Below are 19,346 nucleotides of genomic sequence, written 5' to 3' on the forward strand. Positions count from 1 at the left end.
CTTGTATTGTATCTCGGTCATGTGACTTCAACTTTCTGTGGTAATGTGTAACCCACCAAGCCTAAAGTAAAAAAAAAAAAAAAAAAAAAACTTTGCTCCCAGAAATGCTAACTTTAAAGTCCTCTTCAGTTCTATCAATAACTTCAGTTCTACACGTTCCTGGTTTGTATTACCAATTTTCAGTTTATTCTCCTAAAGTCTAATACATTCTCACATATTTACTATGTTAACATCCATTTTTTTGAAATTCCCCAAATTTTGAAACCCTATTTGATAATGAACACAGAAGAAATGTGCAATATGAACGCTTAATATTGATTTGATGCTGCACTTATATTTGTCTTAATGAGTGATAGTCATTTTCTAGTGGTTTAAATAGAAAGGCAACCTGAGGTAGCAAAACAAAACAAAATTGAAAAAAAAGTCTTTATTGTTACTGCTCAACATCTAAACGTAGCCAAGTAAGATTTTTTTTCATATTTGCTAAATAATTACAGTGCACTTGGTGATATTTCTATCAGTATCGTGTCAAATTTCGATTATGTATTGTTGCAAGCACAATTAATATGCAACTGTGAAAAATAAACAAACAAAAAAAACTATGCAGAGACCTAGGCTTGTTTCTAGATTGTTTTGTATCAAATGCTGTATGAAATGGACACACAAGATAATCAATATAATAATGTTTAAGTGTTATTTACATGTACTTAGACTTCATCAGAATTGTTTCCAAATACAATGAAACACGGACTGACACCCCCTTTGTAAAAAAAAACAATGCATGGACCTTTCGCTCAATGTGAAATGTACTTAGAGTGCAGTATATTTTAATTTCCATTTTGTTTGTTGGAAATAGCTGAAACCTGCATGTCTGTTGACTGTTTCACTTTCTCTTTGAAATATTAAAACATTCCATTATAAATAGGTGTAAATATTTATTTGTCAAAGTAAATGATGAGACTTTCAACGTATATAAGGTTTATAATAAAAAGTCTTCCAGATTATTGCAGAAGAAGCTGCTCCTACCATGACTGTCCAGAAGTGGGCAGTGTAGGCACACAAAGCCAAATCCTCCAATGTAATCTATGCAGGCCGTATTGTCGTGATTCAGGAAATCATTGTTTGTTTTACACCTTCACTGAATTTAAGGGAATCATGTACATTGTAAAGATAGAAGATGTTTTAAATCTGAATAAAGTAATATGAACTGGAGAGAGGGTAATGTGTCATTTATGCATGATTGACATGACATGACATAACATGACAGGCCACACAAGCATGCACACATTGACCTTCAAGAAATGTTCGCCCAAAGAGCAAATAAAGTCAATTAACTTTGATGCCTATACTGTTAAAAAAAAAAAAAAAATCTTCTATTGTCCAAATTTTTCTGTCAACCTTTAACAACTACACTAAATGTACCACCATTTTAAAAATGTGCAATAGTTTGTGTGCTGAGTGGGACCGGTACATGGTACAGAAAAAAAAACGATTCTTTTTTTGTCCACATTAAATAAATTCTCTCATTTTTCCTTTGTATGTCTTCTTACATACAATACATTTTCCTATAACTCTTCATTTAAAAAGAAAATGTAATGAGCTTGCACCAATAATTGGCCAAATGATTCATAATTAGTTCAATTTCAGCATAATTAGTGCATATGTAAATTGTGAGGCCGGATGAATCCCAGTGCCCGCCTCTGCGTAATTAGCCTGTAATTCCACAGCATCCTGCAGAACAGAGAGGAAGTTACTGGGCCAAAAGTGTGTCTGATGTAACAGAGGGAGGGGCTGGGAGTAATTAGAAATGTCTCACATGAAGCACTTGTATATTAATTACAACATTTTCAGTGTCCCAGTACTTCTTTGTCTACCTTCCCTCCTCCACATCTGGGCTGCATCAAAGGAGGACATCACAAACCAACAAGGAACTTAGCTGCTTCTTAATCAAAGATGGTCCTCATTTGCATTTATAATTGGGATTAATTAGGATTTTACATTAATGCGCGTATGTATGTGTGTGTACTGCAAAATTATATATTTAAAGGAGGTGATATTTTCATATTAGTACATGATGTCACTATAAAGAGATACAAAATGTTTTGTTTGGTTTTAAATACGCCCGCTTTTTTTAGAATCACATTGAACCTACAATATTTTGGAGTAATGAGTAAAAACGTTGTTAAAAGGTTAAATGAATAAAGTGACCTTAAGTAAGTCTACTCCTCCTCTATTCTATTTAATTTTCATAGTTTTTTATTTTATTTTATTGTTTTAGGCTAGTCCATTTTCAAATAACCGACACATTTATTGAAGACTAGATGTGAATGGTTGTTTGTTGATATGCAAAGTGTGTAGCCCAGCTCTGACCTCAAGGGTCCAGGTCACCCATGACCCATATTATAACAGCAGATGGATGGAGCTGAACAAATACAATCCACTCTGGGTAGAGCTGGTAACATTAACTTAATACAATATGTAGCACATGACCTTGGCTCAGGTTGTCTAATTCAATCTTTGGTAGTTTTGAGGGCAGCACCGCAAGCGACATGAAGTGCCTCACTCCTAACCAGCCTCCCCGCCTACACAAGGCCTCAGGCTATCTGTTTGACAGTCTGCAATTAGAACTTCACCAGTAACTACCCCAAACCATTATTAACAATTAATTAAATCAAATCTACCAGGAATTATGGGCTCAAACCTTGAAGGGATACCTTCAAGAAAGCTTTTGAGATCAATTTAAATGAGGAGAGTGAGCTTTTGTTCTAAAAGGTCTGCCTTTTTATCTTCAAATATTACTTATTACTAATATCTTAAATACATCACTACACATTAAACCATATTGGAAGTGAAAAAGGAAAACAACTTCACAAATATTTATCAATTTTATTCCCAAAAAAAAAGCATTATATTACCGATTAGGCCTGTACACATTGAACAGTGAGAAGAAGATTTAAAAGTCAAAAATTTGAACATTAATCTGACAAAAATAACATCTATTTATTTATTCAGAAACATAGTGGTAGAGTGTCCACCCTGAGACTGGAAGGTTGTGGGTTCAAACCCCGGCAAAGACTATAAAAATGGGACCCATTGCCTCCCTGCTTGGCACTCAGCATTAAAGGGTCGGAATTTGGGGGTTAGATCACCAAAATGATTCCCGAGCGCAGCACCGCTGCTGCTCACTGCTCCCCTCTCCCCCAGGGGATGGATCCAAATCACACCAAGATGGGTTAAATGCAGAGGACAAATTTCACCACACACACAATCATTGGGACTTTAACTTTATATACCAAAAACTACAAAAAACACTGGATTATCTATGCACAAAAGTAAAAACATAGAAATGTCAGTGTGGTTTAACACGGATTGCTCCTCTTCATTGTCTTCGTTGTTTCATCAAGTGAACTTATACGTGTGAATGTCAAGGAATCACATTTTGTGATATTAATTCACTAATCGCATCTCAGTTTGTAAGAGTTTTTCAGTTTTTCTCGGCTCAACTTTTGTAACTTTTCATTTTAAAATGATATCCTAAAATATTGTTCTGTGCTTGGGCATGCGTGCTATAGAATTTTTTTCTTAACACTGATCTATATTGTTGTTGTTTTTTCATGGAATAATCATCAATACTAAAACCTTAATCAAATTGCCCTAATTCAAAATCATAGAGATGGATGAACTGGAAAAGGATATGAATCATAGTTAAGTTTCTGGGTGAGAACTCCGGTCAGAATGAACTCAGCGTTGTGGACATCTGGAAAACAGAAACACGTCACAGAATCAACACACACTTTTAGACGCTCCTGATATACAGTGTGCGAGAGTGTGTGCAGACTTTACCAATGTTTTTGACGAAGTACTCTCTACACAGATGTAGATCATTGTCACACGAAATCAGAATGATTTCTGGGAGATTCTGCAGCAAAACAAAATGCATTTTGTAGTCCTCACAGTATATATACTTTATTTCTTAATTCATTTATTTTTTGTTTGTCCCTGTCATCAACCTTTATCAGGTCAAGCACCAAACTCACCTTGTTCTGTTTATGCTCCATAATCTTCCTGTAAGAAGGTTGTTTCGCGATCACTTTCCCTCCAGCACTTTCTACGATCAACTTCATGCTGCTGAGGCTGGGGCTGATTCCAGGGGTTAGATAAAAATACTTTCCCTACATCCCAGAAAGAAAAGGTAGAAAGACAGAAAAGCATAGAGTAAAGAAGAGGTAGGGAATTAAATGGGTCCTCTTCAATATTTTTCAGACTATAAGGCGCAATCTCAATGAGCAGGTATATTTCGGGAAATTTCCATAAGAGGTGCACAGGGTGTATCAGTGCAGATTAAAAAAACAGTACAGAAAATTTAGTCAAATTTCAACTTCAAATACGTAAGTGGTACTATTTGAGAAAATTTAAGAATTTTAGGTGCACCTTATTGTCTAAAAAATATGGTAATCAATCAGGGTAAGTACGCCTACGCCGTGGTTCACAGATGAAACACGTACGCTTAAGCAATTCGGTAGAAAGCATGAGCGCAAATGGCGTTTATCCAAAATTGAGGTTTTCCATCAGGCATGGCGTGGCAACCTCCTGAAATATAAAGATGCGCTTATTTTAGCAAAAACTTTCTCACGAGTTATTAATCTCGATAAAAACAATCCTGAATACTTATTTGATACAGTGGCAAAGCTAACACTACGCAAGCCGACCTCCGATAGCTCCTTTCACTCAGCTGACGACTTTATGACATTTTTCGCTCGAAAGATTGAATCCATTAGGGATGAGATCAAGATGACCATTCCAATCGCTCAGTCGAGACCGCCGATTACCGGCGCTGACGATCATGCAATAACCCTCTCAAATTTTAAAAGACTTCAAGGTTCTTTTATTAACCTATAAATCATTGCATGGCTTAGCGCCTTCATATCTCGTCGACCTAATTACTCCTTACGTTCCGTCTCGTAACCTCCGCTCACAAAACGCTACTCTTTTAGTGACCCTGAGGGCAAAAAAAATGTCTGCAGAGTCTAGAGCATTTTCTATTCGGGCTCCAGAGCTTTGGAATGCCCTACCAATGGATATTAGAACTGCTACATCAGTAGAAACATTTAAGATATGTCTATGATATGGCCTTAAATTAACTTGTAGTGGCCGATTTGTGTTTTCAAAATGTCATATGAATATCAGGACCGTTGCAAACCAAGGACCCACTGTATTGTGACTGTCCCTAAACTTTTGTCCATATCACCTTAAAGAGTGGTGCACTGTGGGCTTTCTTGAGTGACTCTTCCAGAGTGAAACCAAACAAGACCTCGGTTTCAGTATCCCGCAGAATGTAGTTCTGTTCATCTGGAACACAGACACGAGTACAGCACAGCCATTCATATTAGCTTTAACTACATTGATAAGTGAACTTAACATCATAATTGTTAACTCAAAGTTTGAAAGGGTTGCACTCAAGAGTATATTGCTCATATCAATACAAACATACCAACAAACTTCTGACTCCTCCAGCTCTCTTCAAGCCACTCTGGGGTGACGATATGTTTCACCACAGACATTGCGGCGAGAAATTTGATGGTGCGCATCACTTTACTTGCCACCAGGTGAGTCGCCTTCAGACTGCCCTCCGCTACTTCACCACCTAAAGCATGCAACCTCTAAAGGAGGGAGGGAGCTTAAGTTAGATGTTTACATGCAGTCTCAGAACAATGCTTTTGTGGTTTTAAAACAACCTATCTAGTATCTATCTTGGATCCATTCATCCATTTAATCTCTAATTGGAGAAAAAAAATTTACTGGACTCTTATGATGGTTTCACCTTTGTGTATTGCTGAACTTCAGTGGGGTCGAACCCTGTGAAAACAACTCTTGGAGTCGACTCTGGTGGAAGCTTCTTACTGGGGGACTGGATCTCCTCCAGTCTGTGTCAACCACACACAAAATAAGCACTGGCTAAAAGAAAGTACACAAAACAAAAAGGCAAAAGCGAGATCTGTGGGACTAACCTCGCCTTTTTGTTGGCTGGCTGGTTTGTGGAGTCAGCCAGCTTCTGTTTCTGGATGAGCAGCAGGTTCTAAACAAAGTTCATAAAGAGAACAAGGAAGTCAAGCAAAGTCAACAAAACTGTACCTCGAGTCTTTAATCGGACTGGAATGTCAAAAATTTGAAGAAATGTATTATTCCAAGCACTAATAGAAAACCAATAAAAGTGGCAACAAACTCACCGCTAAAGCTTCTTGAGATACTTTGACAGGTGTTCTCCAAGGAGCTATATAAAATTGGAAATCAAAACATCTTAAATTATGTTTAAATTACAGTAAACAGGCTGCTCAAAACACGACATACCAAGAAGGTTCTGGACCAACTGGAGGTTTGGCACCAGAGGCTCAGGATGCGTATAAATTGAGTATCTGCTGTGCTGAATTTGTCTTAATGCTTCAAAGTTTCCCAGAAGAATATCACACATCCACTGAGCGTTCACGCATGGAATCTTCCACTCTTTGGCCTTCTCATACTTAAGCCCAGTGGGTCTAAAGAGAAACCCAGAGCACAGACAAATTAATAACATTGTGGTAGTGACGACATAAAAATAATAATAATAAAACATGACAATGCAAGTCCCTCCTTACTCTTTGCAGATAAGGACGGTGTTGCTTCGACACAGGTACCCGGTGTATCTGGCACCGGCCAAGTAAGACATCAGCTTCAAGTCATCTCTGTCAGCATCCACAAAACCAGTCACCGATATAATCTAAGAGGAGGAAAGGCTGATTAGGATGGGAAGCATGCAATATTATCAAAACATTCAAAATAGAAAGCTAAAACGACAATAAGGAATTTATGCATTTCCAAAAAGAGAAATAGTCAATCCCACATGACTTAAATAGGAAAGTAATTGTTTTAGTTTGACATATATACCAAAACAGAAGATTTGCAGAAGAGAATAATGTTGGACAGAAATAAAAATTTTCAAGGTGAGCTTTAAAGAAAATTTGCACTTTATGAGTCTAGTTTATTGGTGGCTATATATTTATATTTGATATATATAATTTAAAGTAAAACTTTATGGTAGTAGGACATACATGTTGAGAGCAAGGCTTGGCTCCAGGAGGGAAGGCAAATGGCAGGTGAAGCGTCCGATGAGGAGGCACCATCCTCTTCCGTTTGAGGACTGTGTCTAGCCAGTGGGCCGTCACACAGCGTTTTCCCTCTCTGAGGGCCTGGTAGGTCAGAGACAATCAACCCAATGCCAAGGATGTCAAAAAAGACAATAGCTTGACACGCTGCTGCGTAAGCATGTTTTATCTTTAACATACATATCACATCTTGTTGGTTGGCAAAAAACATTTGCTGACAAGCTCTTTGCTTTGAAAAGCCAGTGTTTGATGCCGTTGTATTCTATACACAATCTAGACACAGAAACAGGCATCCTTACCTGGACATACATGTTGCTGACCTGACTCTCACAAAGCAGGTGAGTACAGTGACTGGTCAGGGAGGGGTCAACAACACCACCATAGAACTGGATCACCTGCAAGTGGAGGGAAGGGCAGAAAATCTTCTTTTAAGACCATTGTGATGATGCTGATGCTCCATTTTAAATATGAGATCAGCACAGTTTGTGAGTCCACTGGGAGAAAGAAATATTTGTGCAAAGTGCAAACTACCTTTTTTTTTTCCTACCACTAATTATAAAAGAACTGAAAGAGGCAAAATTCTTCCTGGTGAAAAGAGAGTCTTTTTTTTTCCATTTGGTAGTTTGGTGTTTGTGTAAAAATTGGCCATGATTGCTCTAAAATGAGTTAGTGAATGAGTTATTAACAACCATGTACTGCTTGTTGGTGAAATCTAATTTATCTTACCCGTTTCCATGTGGCCAGCAACTGTTTGTCTGCTATCTGTTCTGGATAGTCAGCAATGGCAAACACACATCCCAGCAAAAACCCGTCCTGTGGAACTGTGACATTGAGGGAAAAAAACAGTTCAGAAATACATTTACACAAGAAGGATGAACTTGGTTGATTTTAAGAAAGGCTATGAAGTAGTACTATTATTTTTGTATGTAGAAAGAGTCAAGTGTTCAATGTTTACTTTGAAGTGATAATGCTTATTTCAAATGAATGGCTTGGAGCTAACGTTAAATTTGCTCAGAGATGAATGTATATCGAAAAAGCCAATCTCCTACTCACTTTCTTGTCCTGGCTCATGTCCAAAAAGAGAGATATGAGCAGGCTGCTGTGGCTGCGGCTGAAGAGTTTGTTGCTGCTGCTGAAGCTGCTGTTGCTGTTGCTGCTGCATGGCCTGTTGGTTCTGATGCTGTATAGCCTGCTGATGATGATTCTGCAGCTGCTGTTGCTGAAGCTGCTGGATTTGTTGCTGCTGTTGCAAGAAGTGTTGTTGCTGTTGCTGCTGTAGATGCTGTTGGTGTAATTGTTGTTGATTTTGTTGTTGTTGTTGCTGTTGTTGTAAGATCTGCATGCGTTGCTGCTGTTGGAATTGCTGGAGCTGTTGTTGCAGAGCTTGCTGCTGTTGCAGCTGCTGTAGACCAGGCCGTAAGAGCTGCTGAGGGCGCAGCTGCTGCTGAGAGAAGGTGTGTTGCTGCTGCTGGGAAAACATCTGCTGTTGGTGCATTTGTTGTTGTTGTTGTTGCTGCTGCTGCTGTTGCTGCTGCTGCTGCTGCTGCTGCTGCTGCTGCTGCTGCTGCTGCTGCTGCTGCTGCTGCTGCTGCTGCTGCTGCTGCTGGAGGAACTGATGCTGTTGGGACAACTGAGGGAACCCCTGCTGTTGTACAACTTGTGACTGTTGCTGTTGGTGATGTAGCTGCATCATTTGATGCTGCTGCTGCTGCTGCTGTTGTTGTTGTTGTTGCTGTTGCTGCTGTTGTTGCTGCTGCTGCTGCTGCTGTTGTTGTTGCTGCTGCTGCTGCTGCTGGAGCTGCATCATTGGGTGTTGCGCTTGTTGGGGTAACTGTTGATGGTGTTGTTGAACTGCCTGATGTGACTGTTGCATTAACTGCTGCTGCTGTTGCTGCGCAGTGAGTTGTTGCCCAGCCATTTTGGACTGATTGAACAGAAGGGGGTTGTTACTGTTTGGAGTTTGAGCATGACTTTGATTGGTTTGTTGCTCTATTGGCTTTCCCTGATTGGCTGTCAGATTCTGGATAATCTGTAAAATAAATAAAGCATCTTAAATATAGCAAATTTGACCCATAACAGTAATATAAGAACCAGTAAGATAATTGACAAGTGAAAAGAAAATGAACATAGTACAACTAGTAATATAAGAACATCCTCTTTTAGAATGTCTTACATGTGCTACATTGGTAGGTCGAATCGTTGGTTGCATGTCAGAATTGTTGGTAATGTTGCGAAGTGTTCTAGCTGCTGGGCTCCAACCGGGCATGTTGTCTGGAACTGATACACCAAAAGAAAAAAAAAAAAAAAAAGACAAATATTTCACAAGTTAAGTAATTGAACTAATCATAACAACATAAAATGTATGCAAACATGTATAAAATATCCTAATCTAAATATAATATTACAGCTTAATTTATTGCTTGTATAAAAAAAAAAAAAGGAAAATGGCTTTGGAAAAAAATCGCATCTAAAATTGCAATCACAATATTGAGGGGGGGTGATAATGACAAATGATAAAATAATACATTGCATAAGATTTTACTGTACCTCTACTATGGATGTGTCAACAAAGCCTTGCATCTTTGTACCTACTGACCTTGTTGTGCATTTTGACTGACGGCAGCAGCAGTGCGAACCTCTGTTGAAATGGGTCCGGCGCCAGGGACTGGAGGAACAGTGGCACACAGGTTGATCAACCCACTGCCTGTTGAGGATACGGGATCCTTGTTGCCAGGTGGCCCACTTCGCCGCCTGGCAGTGCCTGATGCGAATGGAGGGGTTGGTGTCACAACCTCAGCTGGTGTCCAGTTGAGGTTAGTGCCTTCCTTTTCTGTGGACGAGTCATCATCAGAGTCGTCAAACATGCGCTCGCTGCGGCGTTCAGTTTTCCGTGGGGATGACGGGGAGATGGAGTTCAGTTTTTTGGGGCCAGGGCGTCTGCGAGGACTTGACTCAGCTGACGAGCCACCACTGGACATCCGGGAGCGTCGCGGACTGTAGCTTCCATCTGAATGGGAGCGTTGGTCATATGACTCTGGCTCACTCTCATCCGCTTCCTCTGCCTCCACATAAGTAAGTCGAGGGTGATAGAGTGATTCATCATTCCGGCTCTTAGCTGTAGTGGAAAGTTTGGAAATTTTAACATTCAACTTTTGGCAATTTTGCCCATTTGAGGGACTTGTGTGTCATGTATCTCACAATTACATGCGTAGTGCACTTTGACGATGTGTAGCAATGGAGAAGTACAGGGAGACTTGAGTGTACACAGAATTGTTGCCTGACTTGGAATAATCACTGGAGATGAACTGTTACTCTTTTGAAAGTTGTGAATTACAATTCTTGATTAAATTCTTCAAACAGAAAAAGAAAAACCTCAGTCACATAGAGACCTGAATTTTACCTTTTACTGAATCTGTTATCCAGTCTGGAGTGACAATCTTAATTCCAGGATGTTTAAGGGCACACTCAAACTTGGCCTGGAGTGAAAACAAAAACACATAACTGAATTTGGCAAGAATAAATACCAGTATTTGCAATAATAAAATCAGTTCACTTTTAGAAAATGTGAAGTTCAGACACAAATCATCAACTTACCCCCTTTGGTTCATTCACCACCAAATGAGTTACTTTTTTGTTAAGGTTAAGCTGGCATTCTCCACCATAAAAAGTTATATATGCCCATAATGCATTGAGGTCGTCTGGAAGCTGTGGAGAAACAAAGAGTCAGGCAGTAGTATATAATGGCAATAAAAACATGGAAGAAGTTGTGTCTTTTAATGTAGAAATTATTTACGTCCATTATTAAAAATAACGTGTCCATACATGAGAATTTGACCAATCATATCAAAATCTCTGCTATGTTAAGCCCCACAAGGTTGCATCATATTTCAGAACTGAGTATAATATGCATTCACTCACACGAGGAAGACAGGCTGTCACTCCAAAGAATATTTGACCCGATTCTGGAGAGAACCCTGTGACACTGTAGAGTTATTGGTTAAGAAAACATAGTCAACTCTATCATGAAATTATTAGAACTTTTTTTTTTTTTTTCAATCATATCAGGGAATACACATTCTGTATAAATTCGACATTTCGGAAGGATACGGTAAAAGATCTCCACATCGAACAGAGAGGATCACCCAGGATGGCTGGAAAACAGGAGTGCTAATCATGAATTAATCATGCCATTAAAATAACCACTGTGTCTGTAAGTAGACTTTCTCTGCAGCAGACTGAAGTTATTTTGTGTTTACAATTGTCATTTTTTATGTTTACTAAATACGAGATTGGATTGACTTCTTACCTTTACCACAGGTAGATCAAAAACCTCACGAGATTCCCCCACCTCTGGGTTGTCCCCATCCTCTGCAATAATATGAGTGGCCAGAGCATTGTAGGAGACCTCTTTACCTTTTCCGTCTTTCAACAGCTGCACCACCTAAAATATGGCCATAAAGAGTTCACCCAGTCAAATGACGATTAGCGTGTAACAACATATTCCATTCACAATTTCAGCATCGTGTCACGCCCACATAACGTCCTTATGTCATCCTAGTTCCCACCAAAACTTCTTTTGTCTCACGCTATATTACATTTTAGAAATGATTTGAGGAAAAATAAACAATTATTCCATGAAGCGAGACGAGGGTACACTATTTGCCAGGAAGTAAAACACCGCAGATGGAGTAAAATGTTGACAGGTTGATGCAAATGAACACTGTCAAAGTTATTCACTTTGGTACATAAACGTAGCTCAGATCAACTTAAGTCATTCACTATGCATGACTTTATATTGTTACGCTACGAGACAACAGATTTATAAAACGGAGCGATCATTGAGGAGCTACATGCACCTGAGAATCTAAGAGTCAGTACATTTGATATTTGAGTGCATAAAACGTCGCTAGGAGAAAAGTTCTTCAGTGCGATCATTTATTAGCAAGCACACAACTTTACGAAAGAAAGAATAGTGATGTCACCATTGAATCAAATGATCGCTAGTCCAAGCGCGCTATTTTGAGCGTAGCAAGACAGGCTGTTAGCCAGCTAGTTAGCTTGTGCAACAAACCCCATTGAGATTCAATAGTGCTAACAAGTTAAAATGCTATCACACTAGCTAAGAGGAGCTAACATCAGTCTCACCTTTGGGTCAATGTCCCCAACCACGTAGAATTTGACATCTTTAAAAAGTTCATCAACAACCTTACTTTCTTCTTCAGACATGACTGTCCATTAAGTTCATAGGACAAAACATTTATGCGATCCTAAAGCTAAACGTTTAAAAACTAGACACTACTGCGTCTGCTGTGAGCTTACAGCAGGAGACCCGGGCTTCTCTAGCGCCAAATCGGTGAGCGCGTCATGGACCAGATCATTCTCAAATGAAGAGGGTGTGTAAGAAAAGGGCCAAAGTCTACATGCTTTTTCAATCTTCTGAACATGAATTCAGTCCTAAAAAGAATTATAATCAAGTCAGAGACACCTTGCGCAGAAAAAAAAACATTGAAAGAACTTCAAGATCATGCGTGTTTTTCTCATAAACACCTGACACCCCTATACTATTCGGGTTAGTGTTTTGTCTTATTTTGCAGTAACCCTTTCCGCCCCACTGAGGTGAGGCGGAAAGGGACGAGGAGACGATGAAGAGAACATTGACATTCATTTTGAAGGTTCCTTCCATCAGTTTTTGTTCTGAAAGGAAGTCTTCATTCGACTTGACCTCATGACATCTTCATGACAATAACTTCATTTAACAAACGAGTTGTCATCAGGCTTGAAAAACATGCACAGTATAGCAACAGTGCTGGAAATAGAAAATATTGGGGGGGGGGGGTGTATTGGCACTAATGACTCCCACTTTCAGCACTCGTGCTTATCAAAAGCAAAACGATGTAATTGTAATCATTTATAGGGGAGCAGGGAAAAGAAAATGCAAATCAATATGATTTCCATTTAATAAAAGGGAAGTAAACAGAAAATGTCAAAAAGTTCCATTATCTATATTCATATCTTCTTTATCAGCCACTGTTTACGTAAATCTATGGGGTATTTATTCTAAAATTATATATGTTTGAAACATTGCATCTCCTTGCTTATGGGGTGCACCACTTTTAGCTGTTTTCACATGAGTGTGAATTTGTGAGAATGTGACGTTTATCAGCCATTACTAGCTGCTTTGTTTAGTGGGGAAAAAACTGAGAGAGTTGGTAAATATTCAGTAATGACATGTTACATATTGGATGTACATACACTTATCTAGCCAGCAAATACAGCAGAATCCCAGCTCACAAAAATTCTTTTTTCTAAATACAAACTCAACGCTAAGGTCATAATGTTGGCTTGGCCCTCAGCTGACATTCTTCTCATGTGGCCCCTTTGCAAAATTAATTGCCCACCCCTGCTGTAAGCTAATGATGGTTATGTAAGAGCAGCTGCTTGCTGGTGCGATATGATGTGATTTACATATGATTTAATTAGTCTACTAATTTAAACAACTATCAGTGACTCATCAATTCGCAAATAATTGATGGTGGCAGCTCTATAGTTGAGAATTGTTATTGCATAGCATACACATAGTGGGTTAGTGCTCAACATTAAGATTTGTTATTCACATGACATGCATATAACCTACCAGGGAATGCAGAAAATGAAACCTGAATTAGAAAGCTGTCTTTGCATGTATGTTTGAGTATGTGTGTGCCCCTTTTTGTCCATCTCATGGGGCGGCCATTTTGTTACTTGTTGTCGACTAAAAATGACATCATAATTACAGGTCTCAGGTTACAACCAATCACGGCTCACCAGTTTTACCGACTATGTTGAATTCCGAGGTGGTTGACCTCCGGGATTCCACTGTACCGGGTTGTGACAAGTGTTGACACACACAACAACATCTTGTAAAAAAAAAAAAAAAAACGGGTTTAGTTTGCCTTTAAAATTACCACTCACACAATAACACAGAATCACGTGCTACCGCCACGAAATAAAATGTGCACTTCAAATCAACTGACGGTTCATTTTGTATCTTGTCATTTCATTGACAATTTGATGCATTGGTTAATTACTTAATTCATTCGTCTCAAGCCAATGATCAGACCAGTGCGTTTAGAAATGAGACAGATACTACACGGTGAATTATAGGTGGGTCACTTTTTAAAAACCTTGACTGTCAAAATGAGCTGCAGCCAATTGAGAGCAATAATTGGATAAGCTCTCTCAGCCATATTAATGACATACATCACCTGTTGACTTTGTGGGTGTGAAATGGAGACATTATCCTTTAGACACATCACCTATCATTAGCGTCTTACTTTACGATGTAAACTCTATCTTCATGTCACCTCTCCAACACAATTAGACACAGTGCATGGATGACACCTATGGATGCTTAGAAGTGCACATTCTGGAGCATTGATAGAGATGTGTGACTAAGGTAACTCAGCTCATGTGCTTTAGTAAATATGTATAAGAAATTGCAATAGCTGCATCTTGAGGAGGAAACGACTAAATTACATTATAAATATATTATTACCTTGTAACCATATAACTATGCGAAGGGTTGCACTTTTGATGACCCTCTGTAACAATGACTGGCAAAAAAAGAGATGTCATCAAATGCAACAGTGATTAGATTGAAAATCCAATATAAATAGACATGAAGATCTGACTGGCAGTCAAAGCAATCTTATATTTTGGATGGAGAGGAAGGATGAATAAATACTGAGCCAAGTCTTGAGCATATGAGCCCATTTTGCATGACAAAATGAAGTATAGCAAATGAAATGGAACAAAGGACGTTTTAATATTAGTGTTTTAATTTAAAAAGAGACAGTGACCTCCAAGAACCAAAAAACAGAACAAAAGAAGTCACAAATTGCCTGACAATCAACTTCCCCTGGGTGTTTCAGGGAGTGGTACTTACTTCCAGCAAGATTAAATCAGCACCATCTGATTAAAAAGAGACCAAGCAACACACTTTTAATTAGGGCATTTCAAACCTGAACCTGAATTGTGTTTGAATAATTGTCCATAGATGATTGGCTGATCCGAGGTGAAAGAGAACATTATAAGTGCTGGTGGACAAGGTCATGTTTTTCACTTATGACACTTTTTACTTATTACAAATCTTAGATTAAATAAATTTGTTTTTTCTCATAATTATAAAATTCATACAACACCCCATAATTACACCATGAAGATTTTTTTTGCCAGGTTTTGTACATTTATTGAAAAAACAACAACAACAACGAATCACTTAAAAGGAACCTGTCTGGCAATTTGAAGTAAGCCAAAAGATCTCAAAAAGTTGCAATACAGAAATTCAAGAACATATTTCAGTCCGCAAAGGGTTACAAAGCCATTCGTAGTCACAGTGACAAGCATTATCCACAAATTGAGAAACAAAAGTGCACGATGGAGCCAAAAAATTATCGCGCCGCCGCTGTGATGTGCTCCATTGGCGCATTACGCAGAAGAAGCCCATAGACACAAATAACCACTAGAGGGAGCCTCGACTGATTGAGGACCTGCAAATGTATTATGCTGCGATCAACGAAAGTGGGAAGTCGGCCTTTTCCGAATTTGAACAAGGAAAAGCGTGCTGGAACACCCATTTGGTACCACACTTTTCCATACTTGGTGTCAGAAATGACCCCTAGAACTTTCTATTTAATTTCCAAGGTTAACTCCAAAAACCTTTTATTTCTATCAACTGTGACGTGACATCTACTACACTTTCCCCTTGATTAACAATACCAGTTGGACACAGACAAATCATCTGGCCAAACATAATTTTTGATTAAAAAAATAAAGCATTGTAAACCAGAATATGAAACAATTTGTTAAGTTTACAGAATAAAACGCATTCATTCTAATTGGGGTCATTTTTTACCTTACTTATGGAAAACTGTGGGTGCGGTAGGTTTATTTATTTATTTATTTATTTATTTATTTATTTATTTAAATCAACCTTGATGTAAAATTGTTTAGTTTCCCTTAAGGCCAGCAAACACAGAGTGTGATGAACAATTACACAATACTTGATGGCGTTTTCATCATTTGGTGTCATGGTGTGTCACTTTAAACATAACACACAGCTTCAGGAATCACTCACTGGGACGTAGCCTTTCTTCTACAGAGGAGAAAGTTTGAGAGAGCTTTTAAATTTGAAAAAGCAGTGGAGCAAAACCTCCCTTTGTCACCCATGACTGCGGTGAACTCATGCAGGACTGAGCATCCAGTCCAGGCTGCCAAGCTCTTCTGGAGCCAGGGAGGCCCATCAGTCGGGCCTGTGGGCTGCTTTCACACCAGGTTAATCCACGGCATGGTGATCAGGGGGATTAAAGCAGTAACTGATAGTAACAAGCCTACTCACAGTCTTTTGAACATGCTGTCAACGCTCCGAACTGAAACACATGCACCTAGTGGTGCTAGAAAAGCAGATACAGGAGGATGAGTGTTTTCAGGTAAGGGTTAAATCTAGTTTTAGTTTTTTAGGGGGGTGGGTGGAGGGGAGAATGGAACCATAAACTCACTGGACACAACAGTAGGTACTCTTCTCTGATCAAATTGATTGGAATATTTACACTGCATGAGACAGAGCGACATTGTGCTAACTTTGTGTGGCTACTGTGCGTGATGGGCAAAATATTAGACACAATCTTAGGCTGATGATTTCCACTCTGATGAAAATGACTGTGGATGAAATTTGTTTCTTCAGAATTATCACAGAAGATTTAAACAGTTAATTGCAGTTTAAAAAATGGTTTTCAATAATGACAAAATTAAAAATGTGATTAAGGGATTTTTCATGAGCTTGGTATCGCTATTATATGATATACACAAGGATTGCGCACGACATAATGACTATATGTACTATCTGACGTCCAATATAAAAGTCGGCTCAAAAACATTTGTAAACGTCATACAGAGAGATCATTAATATTGTCAAGAAGTATTTGACATTTTGCTACCGAGGAAGTGGGTCGATTTTCAACACAACTTAGATTTTTTTCAAGGGCATATTTATGTAGATTGAATACAAATATGCCTATCTTTGTCATAAATGGTCATCAGGAGATATGGCATTTATTGTATAGAAAATTGTAATCTAAATTTAGATTGACCGTAATTATTCAATTATCATGGCAACAAAAAAATCCCCAGTTTTATTTTGGTTGATTTCATTATTTATTTATTTCATGTATTTATTTAGCTATGGGAGCAATCTATTTCTGTGACTTTTAGCGCCTTTTCTGAGTCTTAGATTTTTCTCTTTATGTCCCTCAAATACACTATACATACAGTACATGTACAGAGTCTGTTGTCGTGATGAATTTTTTTTGGTGTGACATCATTGAACAGAGGTCACAGTTCAACCATCTCCATTTCCCAGTATGATGCGTTAGCGTGTGTGTGATTATTGTGTGGCTTTGCACTAATTCCCCTGTCCCTGTGTAAACAGAGCACACAGAGTGGAATAGGAAGTGTCCCCTAACCTCGGAGCCCCTCTCTTCCCACCTCCCCCTCTGGGAGGTTTTGTAAAGCGGACAGGAAGCCGATGGCACTGGCTGACCTCTGCTTTGTCTCTTGACTCATCTCACATCTGGGCACCCACACAATGTAGGAGACAGCAGCATTCAGAGTATCACAAAGCCCACCTCTTATCTTCTGAGCTGCACATCAACCAACGTCTAATTGATGGAAATGATATGCCGCTTTTGGATCAGAACGACATTGAAGCGTTAAAACAGGTACTCTGAGAAAATCTTACTCCTCTGTACATTCTGTTAGCAAAATAGCCTATTGGCAACAGGTCAACTTCATTTTGACCTCAAATTATGTTCGGGTATTTTTATGGCACTCCATCAATTGATTTCAAGTATGAGTATGCGCATTTGCATTGGAAATATATAACAGTGTATGCAAAAATTGTTATTCAATCATGCTATACTGAAATGGTATATAAATAACATACAAACAAACAGTGCTTGATGTTTTGTGTTAGTTTTATACGATATGTAAGTGAACACAATTTTGAAGATATTTTTTACTATATGTGATGCAAATAAATGTATTGAGACTTAATGAGACTATACGTCTTTACAGAACGTTACAGTACCTAGATGGTCATTTGTTCTTGAATATTGTGATTAATCATTTAAATATTCAAATGAAGAAACTGCAAAGCAGTTTTTATTTACAGGCTTATCAACAGCTGGGTTGTCCCTTATAAATGTAACCACTTAAGCTAAGAAAAGGACAAATTTTAGTTTTTTTCTGATTTGATAATTCTTTAACTTTCAAAATTGGTGTAACTAACACAAAAATAAATACCGAAAGAGAAATGTGGGCCAAAACAGCTGCAAAGTCCTGATGTTAGACTTGAAGTTATCACTTAAACGATGAAGAGATAAAGACAAAATGTATGTAAAATGTATCACTTATTTCTACTACAATTTGTTTTCTTTGGTTACAAATTAAATCTAACATAACAAAGTATAAACAGACACCGCATATTTTATACCATAAAATGGGTCAGATATAATGAATTGTAATATAATTCAACCCATGACTCTTACGGTACAAGTGGAGGTGCAAGATGTGACTATTGCTCTACAATAAGGTCTTGTATAAAAATAACTAAATAACTATGGATGAGTGAATAAATAAATAAATAAATAAATAAATAAATAACGCCAAACAGAAAATCGTTTATGCCCATTCACTTTGGACCGTCAAAAATGATGATCATACATTCACAACACATACTGAGACAAGAGCTTTTTACTTTCGTTTTTCAGTCTGACTGCATATGACATTTACTAAGTATATAGCATGACTAAGTATATTCCTTTCAAATTCACATCCATTTTGATCCACTTAATTCAAGGTCAAGTTAGTTTTGCAAGTTTAAATATGTGGATGACGAATGTACGTACAAATAAATCTATTCTGGACATGAGCCTTTGTTTAGTGCGTGCAGGCGAGCGTCATACAAGAAGCATACGTACATTGTCAGGTGCTGCCTTCCTGCATAAAGACAATGGCTTCGCACAGCCTCGTTGCAGAACTACCGTGAGAGCTTTCATTCTTTTGAATACAGAGTGAAATAAGCTAATAAAGATATCCATACTAATTTTAAAATTGATATGAGGTTCATTATGAATAGGATGGTTTGATAGCACGTTTTCCTGAAAAATAAAA

The 19,346-nt window shown here is 38.3% G+C and overlaps 1 protein-coding gene across 1 annotated transcript; it reads right to left on the bottom strand.

Moving 5' to 3' along the window:
• Positions 1–2,897: 2,897 nt before the first annotated feature.
• Positions 2,898–12,519, bottom strand: paxip1 (PAX interacting (with transcription-activation domain) protein 1). The gene is made up of 23 exons (XM_085930649.1): positions 12,285–12,519; positions 11,446–11,580; positions 11,247–11,290; positions 11,058–11,121; positions 10,734–10,844; positions 10,540–10,615; positions 9,736–10,254; positions 9,313–9,416; positions 8,193–9,168; positions 7,866–7,960; positions 7,439–7,534; positions 7,086–7,223; positions 6,633–6,754; positions 6,349–6,533; positions 6,228–6,271; positions 6,009–6,076; positions 5,822–5,924; positions 5,492–5,660; positions 5,249–5,349; positions 4,038–4,172; positions 3,844–3,919; positions 3,697–3,757; positions 2,898–3,415 (listed from the first exon to the last, which is right to left on the bottom strand). The coding sequence occupies exons 1-23, from the start codon at positions 12,363–12,365 to the stop codon at positions 3,400–3,402; spliced, it is 3,519 nt and encodes a 1,172-aa protein (XP_085786775.1). The 5' UTR covers positions 12,366–12,519; the 3' UTR covers positions 2,898–3,399.
• Between the last annotated feature and the right edge of the window lie 6,827 nt (positions 12,520–19,346).

The sequence above is a fragment of the Syngnathus leptorhynchus genome, chromosome 14 (assembly GCF_054491065.1).
Source record: "Syngnathus leptorhynchus isolate UIUO chromosome 14, UIUO_Slep, whole genome shotgun sequence".
NCBI lineage: Eukaryota > Metazoa > Chordata > Actinopteri > Syngnathiformes > Syngnathidae > Syngnathus > Syngnathus leptorhynchus.